Genomic DNA, 7,906 nt, shown 5'->3' with positions numbered 1-7,906 from the left:
TGATAGTATTCGTATCTTCTATCCAGTCGGATCTCCTCCTTACCCTCGTCCGTAAAACCACAGAAGAAAGAAAGACTGGAGCATTCAGACGGTGAGTTTAATCTGTTTTACATTATTTATGCGTTTTAGCGGTTTGCTTGTTATTTGTCTTTTTAATGAACTTAAATTAAGCTTATTCTTCCCCACTTAGATTATGAAAAATAACCATGGTTTTGCTACAGTAAACATAACACATGTCCTCATGTTTTACTATGTTTTAAACATATTTGTATTAAAGGGACACTTCACCCATTTCACCCAGCGCCTTGTATCGTTAGTGTATTTGTGACTGGCCTTCATTTCTTCTTGTCTGTGTTCTGCTGGAGGGGGTACAGTAATAAACAGCAAAACAGTAATATTGTGAAATATTATCATTTGAAATTACTGTTTTCTATTAAATCTAAATTAAAAAAAAATTTCAGTGAGTCAAAGCAGCTTTTGATTGGCCGTTACCCCAGTCTTCAAAAATATTTTTTTTATATAATGTTTTTACATAAACCTTCCTTTACTGCATGTGCTTGTTTTCCACAGAAAGGCTGACTGACTAACATATAAATAAAACATATAAACATATAAGACTAACAATAAAACATATGTTAGTATATTCGTCTATTAGTAACGCCACTGAAATACAACTGTATTTTTAATCAGAGAAATTAGGTTTGGTGAAGCCTCTTTTACTCCATCGCTCGTACTGTAGGAGGCGCTGTGACGTTATTTAGTCTGCCGGTAAAACCACTGAAGAAAGACAACTGGAACTCTCAGACGTTGAGTTTAATCTGTTCTATAAGCATTTTAGCTGTTGGCTTGTTGTTTTTATATATCTAGTTTTTAATTAACTTTAAAATTTAGCTTTTCCACGCCTACTTAGCTTATGAAAAATAGCTATGGTTTTGCTACAGTATAACAAATGATGTCATGTTTTTTCTACAGTAACCATGTTTTAACCATGATATTTGTAGTAAACAGTTACTAATACCAACACAGTGGGTAATTTTCAATGCTAGATTCACGATTTTGGGTGAAATGAGTAGAAATCTGACAATATCATGTTTATTATATTACTAAATGAGTAATACATGTAATAGTGTCATATAGGCTACTATTTGATAATATCCCTGCACAGTGTTGGCTCAATACTGAAACTAAACATAAATGCTCCTAAACACTTATATCTGAAATTAATATTCTCTGAAATGGGCTATTTTGAGTTTAAATCAGTGTCAGTTCATTGCAAATTCCTCATGAACTAATGATGATGTTTGTCTTCAGATGTTGACCATGAGAGCGCAGATGGATGTGATCTGCTGTAAATCAGTAGGAACTGATCTGTCCATGCTGGATATTGAGGATTTCATCACTGAAATCTGTCAGCTGAAGAAAGAGGTGGCGTCACTGGAGGCAAAGCTGAGAGAAAGAGGAGACAAACCCAACAGAGACGTCTGAGCAGCTCATCATTTCATCCTTCAGCTCAATCAAACCAAAGCTTTGTTAACTTCTAACTTCTTATGCCTCAGTAATGAGGTTAATATCAACAGGTTGTTGTTTATTTGTGTTGATCTATGATGTGTTTGTCAGGATCTGGAGAAGGTTTCAGTGTGTGTGACTGATGGGACAGAAGCTCAGGATTCAGTCTGGAGATCCAGAGACACACAGGACTCAGAGCTCAGCCTCACTTTACTGTGTTACACTGACGCTCAGGATCATGGATCCGCTGATCAAACCTCTGACTGTAACGCTGGAGAACAGCAGATGAAGATGTGCTCCGTCACACTGGAGGACTGCAGGAACCTGATAGAGAGACGAGGAGAAGAAACCACAGCAGAGGAACAACAACAGAGCCAGGAGGAGGAGGGGGAGGAGGAGGAGGAAGATCAGAATGAAGATGTTGATGATGATGATGATGATGATGACTTTGTTCCTGCAGGTATGTTTCTTTCTTTTATGACCAGATATGCTGAAGTAACAGAATTAGTGTTAAATTGTAGAAATTCATGTGGAGCAGCATTTGTAGCGAACTCTGCCAATTCATTAAGACTGTGTAAAATATCCCAGTGATAAAATATCAAATCAGACATTGTATTTATTTAAATGACAGCCTTAAGTTAAAAGTTTGATAACACACATCACAATTTGGATCAACTTATCTCTGGGCATTGTTATTTTTTTCTGCAATTATATTGTACACATACAGTATATTGTACATATATCTGATATAGCATTGTATTAGCACCCCCCAACCCCCCCCCCCCACACCCCCCACACACACACCTGTCCCAACCACTTTTTAAAACAAAGTTATGCTACTCATAGGAGATAATTTCACATGCTTCCATGTCAAAGTATCTGTTATCAGATCTGTTGAACATGCAGCTTCTGTTCATGTGTGTCAGGACATTTTAGAAATCCCGACCGGACAATGTTTTACGGACTATGTAGGGTCACCAAAAATACATATAGTTAGGGTAATATTAAATAACTTTAACCATGATATAAGATTGTGGCCATATTGCCCATCTCTTAAGTAATTTTTTCCCTGTACATATCGTTTGGTCCACCACAAGGTGTCACTGTGGCCTCAAGTCAAGTCAAGTCACCTTCATTCATACAGCGCTTTTAACAATATGATTTTTTCAAAGCAGCTTTACAGTGATAGTAGGAAATTACAATAACAGAGATTGTTTTGGCTTTACAGCAGCTCTAGGATAAAGTTATTGTCCTGCTAAAGTTAGTTTTGATTGATTGATTCACTTCCGTTGCGAAGGTCATTAGTTATTAACGTCGGGGCCACTAACACGACACCGTTCTAACAGAAAACCCTCAATGCGCTCCGGCCGCCTATTCGCACAAAACAGTGCCTGGTGGCTCGAGAATGCATTCCCGGAAATAGGTTCCAAGGTGCAAAAGATTAACAGTTATCTCTGCGCAAACCTCTGCACAAACACCGACGTTAGTTAGCGCGTCCGCGTAGCTACGTGGGGACTCTGTACAGATAAAACGACAGCGATTTACACTTTTTTACAGCGTTGACACTTCAGGACTGCGTTGTCATCGTGTCCAGGCATAGGTCCTTCATCAGATCTGGATACAGCCTGGATCCAGCGGACTGCAGTAAACTTCGGGATAAACTGAGAGACTAATATCTGCGTAGACGCCATCCTTAGATGTTCATCAGGATTTATGGGAAGTGTTCCCGGTTCCGGCTGACCTGATCTATGCAGCCTAACATTGAAGTATAGAAGTGTATAATGTGTTATGTGTATGCTAGGCCAAAGATATGTGTTTTTAGTCTAGATTTGAACTGACAGAGTGTGTCTGCTTCCCGGGCAATATTAGGAAGACTGTTCCAGAGTTGTGGTGCTAAATAGGAGAAGGATCTACCGCCAGATATTGATTATTGATATTGATAGCCGGAATTTTAATATCGCAATAGACGTGAAGGACTATAATGCGTTAAGAGCTCGCTCAACTCTAGCTGCTGCATTTTGGACCAGCTGTAATTTATTTATTAAGCGTGCAGGGCAAGGTTATTCTAGGTTATTACATGAGGAACTTTTTTGTCCAATAATTAAAATCTCTGTTTTTTCAGAGTTAAAGGTGCACTAAGTAACTTTTTTACCTTAACCGAACAGCTTCGGAGTCATTGGAATAGTTATATGACTTGTTTCGGGTTGAATGGTGGTCGTCGCGCATCCCCCGAGCGCCTGTGAGCGGAAAAACCACCCTTGCAACTTTGGGCCGGCGGGTCGCGTCAGGAAGTATCGCGTGATATCAGGTCTCGCGATGTAACAAATTGCTTTATGGCACTGCACACAAAGCTAGGAAAGCTTTGTCGGAGGTCGAAAGAAAGGAAACGGCAGACTGACCGAGCAAGGAGTCAGACTCGAGTAAATATCGTTCTTGTTGATGGACTAGTAGACATCTTCAGAGGTTATCTGTGCCTGTTCGATGTCCGACGCTTTGTAACGCGTTCTGTCAGGAGGAGAAATAGGGATAGCTCACAGATGAAGTTATTACCGAGAGCCAGACAGACTCACGGAGGCGATTGGCATCTCACAACTTGCACTTTATTGCCCAGTCGAACTCGTGTAACTGTCTGTCACCCGTTCTAACGTCCACATCTTTACTTGATAAACAAAAGTAGGATAAGAATGAGCATCAAACTGAAATAACCCGCATACGGGTGTTCGAGGTGCACATGATACAACACAGACTGCCGACGACAGTTCAACAGGGCGCGCGCAGCTCTTAAAGGGGCCACACCTTATTTCCACTCGTTACAGCTTCCATCCTATTGAACAGGTACCGGTATAGAGGGCGGAAAGGATCAGGCCGTGAGTGCAGAGACAGCTCTGCGCGAGTGCTATTTACGACAGTAACGTTAAATACAAGTACTCCACAGCGACTCTAGGGGTCGCTGTTTGACAAAAACGGAAAGCTGCCTAGTGTGCCTTTAAGTAGTAGGAAATTACTAGTCATCCAGTCATCAGCTATGCATTCCATTAATTTTGTGAATTGGTCATTTTTGTCGCGGCTTGAAGAAATATAGAGCTGAGTATCATCAGCATAACAGTGAAAACTAATGCCATGCTTCCTAATGATATCTCCCAAGAGTAGCATGTACAGAGTGAACAGCAACGGTCCTAGTACTGAGCCTTGTGGTACGCCATACTGAACTTGTGATCGATGAGACATTTAACGAGTTTAGTAAATTCTTCCTCTCCTATAGCAATGAATGAATCAAATTTTCATCCTTCCAAACCTTTCAATCAAACCTTAAGGAGACTACATGCACTGTCTGATGCGATACTGTAGTAGACGGTTGCATAGTTATAATTTTCTCACTGATATTATCAATCTTGTTAGTAAAGAAGTTCATAAAGTCATTACTGCTGTGCTGCTTGGAAACGTCTGGGCTTGAAGCTTTATTTTTCGTTAGTTTAGCCACTGTTTCAAATTAATACCTAGGGTTTTGTTTATTTTCTTCTAATAGAGTTGAAAAATAAGCAGATCTAGCAGCTTTTAAAGCCTCTCTGCATGAAATCGAGCTCTCTTTCCACGAAATGCGAAATACCTCTAGTTTTGTTTTCTTCCAGTTGCGCTCCTTTTGAAAATCTCACTGCACGCAGATGGATAACACTATGACCAATCACAACAAGTTATCGCTTAGCTACCAGCGGAGCTAACTGGTAGATTATACTCTTACTGTATCCGGTCGGCAAAACAGCAAAAACGCCCTTCTTGCAAAGGAAGGATTCGAGCACAGTCTTCTGTTCCTCTTATAGAGAAAAAAAGTCTAAATCTTTCATTGTAGCGGCCAAAGCCGTTTCAAACAACTGGTGTTCAACTAGTCTCTGAGTCTCATAAGATGGTATCTAGGTGAAAGAGTCTCTATGTGATGGGATTTATCTGACCTTGGTGACGTGAGACGGCTAGCAGACGGTTGGTTTAGCCAGTCTGTCTGCTTCCTGACCTGGGCCTCAATTCATGTTTGAGCTCTAAGACTATATGCTATATTACTAGAGAGAAGAGCAGCACCATCCCAGGAGGGATGAATACCATCTCTTTTCAACAGGTCAGGTCTGCCCCAAAAACTTTTCCAATTGTCTATGAATAGGGCTGGGACTGTTACCGCATTACCGCAATACCGCGGTCACGTGACGCCTACCGCGGGTCTGAGCTCGTCACCGTCATCACCGCAAAAAATAAATAAATAAATAAACACTGGCCTTCACATGTGTCTAATGACATGGATTCAATGATTCTAATGACATGGATTATGTCTACATTATGTCATACATAACATTGTGTCTTACATGGATTCAAGGTTTTCTAAAAAAACCTTGGTTTTTCATCTCTCCGCGCCGCTTCGCTAAAGATAGGCGCCTGGTCTATTTTCGACAGATGTCGCGTCCAAGCCAAAAAAGTCAATTTCAAAATAAACACCCTGTGCAGACTCCCAATTATATTGCAAATGTCTTATAGCCTATAATTTGAAGCCCCAAAAGCAGGACCTCAGCTTTTAATTGCATGTGCTTATTTAACACAATTCTCTCACGTGAAGACCGCGTTTGTCAACCCTCGCGGATTCGCGGCAAGTGCACAGCACCAGAGAGTAATCTTGATGGAACTTGCAAGAAAATGAATAAGTAGGCTACATAATCAAATGAGGTTTAAAGCGGATTACTGCTGTACCGCGGGAATTTCTTGCTTTTCAACCACGGCAAGAAAAAATCCATACCATCCCAGCCCTATCTATGAATTCTATATTATTCTGCGGACACCACTTAGACAGTCAGCCATTGAGTGAGGACAATCTACTAAGTATCTCAACACTCCTGCGAACAGGAATGGGGCCAGAGCAAATTACAGTGCCTGACATCGTACTTGCGAGTTAACACACCTCTTTAACGTTAATTTTAGTGATCTCCGACTGGCAAAGTTGAATTTACGATTAGCATTAGCCAGCACTTTTAAATTTGCTTTGATGTCAGGTGCTCTGGCTCCCAACAAACATGTGACTATGGTGGCTGGTGTCTCTATTTTCACATTCTGTGTAATAGAATCACCAATAACTAGGGCACATTCAACAGGATTCACAGTGGGTGTTTCAGTGGGGAGAAACGATTTGTTATGGTAGTCGGAACAGAAGAACGGTGTTTTGTCCCGCGACTACAGCGTCTCAGGGTCAGCCAGTTGCCCTGCTGCACGGGCTCTACAGCCGGAACCGAACAATGTACAGAGTTCACTAAGCTAGTCACATCCAAAGCAGTATCTAAAGCCCTTGCACTCTTACTATCCTCAATTAAAGTTTGGATGCGTGTCTCTAGTTCTGAAATCTTCTCCATCAGCCTGACTACTTCCCTGCATTTATCACATGAAAAGCCCTCTGTGCTGACAGAGAAGTCTATACTATACATGTGATACGAAGTGCAAGTGACAATAAGAGAAGACATGACTCACCGTGTTTGTTGACTGATCCTACTCACCACAGTTGTTTGATGGACTCGTAAAAGGCGTGAGAGAAAAAATAAAGACGGCAGGCACGAATGGCGCACGCGTGCACGAGAAAAAAAAGAAAAGACGGCAGGCACGGATGGCACGTTAACAGGCTAGCGAATTACTAGCGTGTTGTGCTAGCGATAACGCTATATATATTTAGCAATATAAACAACAAAGGAATGATAGTAAATAAAGATTCAAAACAGAAAGCTATACGGAGCATATAGACGCAAACCACTCAGCAGCAAGGTAGACAGACAGACAGGAGCAATCCATGATAAGGATTATTAAGGGTATATAAGGGTATTAAGGGTATGATAAGGCCCAAAGGTGTCTTGGGTGGTCAAACAACCCTTGGTATTTTCCTTGTGGGGCTTAAGCTGTGCCCTCTCCAAACCAATCTATCTTTTACAAACTGCCCAAAGTTGACATCTTAAAGGTGCTGTATGTAACTTTTTCACTCTACTAAAGCATAAAAATGCCATAATATGTTTGCATATATTGAGGAAACATGCTAAGTTCACATAATCATTTCTCTGAAAAACACTTCTACAGCCAGTTATTTTACTTTGAAATGTGCGTTTCCAGGCATTGTCCATTGCACTCGTTCTTGTTGCGTGTGCTCAAACTGGCAACTCGTGTGAACGCCGTCGAGTCTGAGGAGCAGGTGGTGGGAGAAACGACGATCTCTGATATTTAGAATTGGAAAGCAGTACCTATTTCGACCACTAGTTGTCATTCTTACAGACTTAACCTTTAAGTGGAATCTTACAAGGGTTTGTTGTTTACAGCGGTCGAGTTGGTTAGTTAGCTTAGATGCTACCCACTTCATTTATGGTCCTAGATTGTTCCGTTTGAACAAATC

General features: G+C 41.0%; 1 protein-coding gene across 3 annotated transcripts in view; it reads left to right on the top strand.

Annotated features, from left to right (window-relative positions):
* The first annotated feature begins 878 nt into the window (after positions 1-878).
* LOC311077480 (uncharacterized protein) overlaps positions 879-7,906 on the top strand; it is a 58,609-nt gene continuing 51,581 nt past the window's right edge. For 2 of the 3 annotated variants that reach the window (XR_014604898.1, XM_084106011.1), the window contains exon 1: positions 885-1,966. Coding sequence is in view for 2 of the 3 variants with exons in the window: in XM_084106011.1 (XP_083962137.1) it covers positions 1,792-1,966 (175 nt within the window). In the remaining variant the exon portion in view is untranslated. Of the gene's footprint in view, positions 1,967-7,906 lie in introns of all 3 variants that reach the window. The other variant, XM_084106010.1, reaches the window with a different exon arrangement.

The sequence above is a fragment of the Abramis brama genome (assembly GCF_963993115.1).
Source record: "Abramis brama genome assembly, chromosome: 2".
NCBI lineage: Eukaryota > Metazoa > Chordata > Actinopteri > Cypriniformes > Leuciscidae > Abramis > Abramis brama.
Note: the sequence above shows the minus strand (reverse complement) of the source record. Positions and strands in the feature narration are given on the sequence as shown.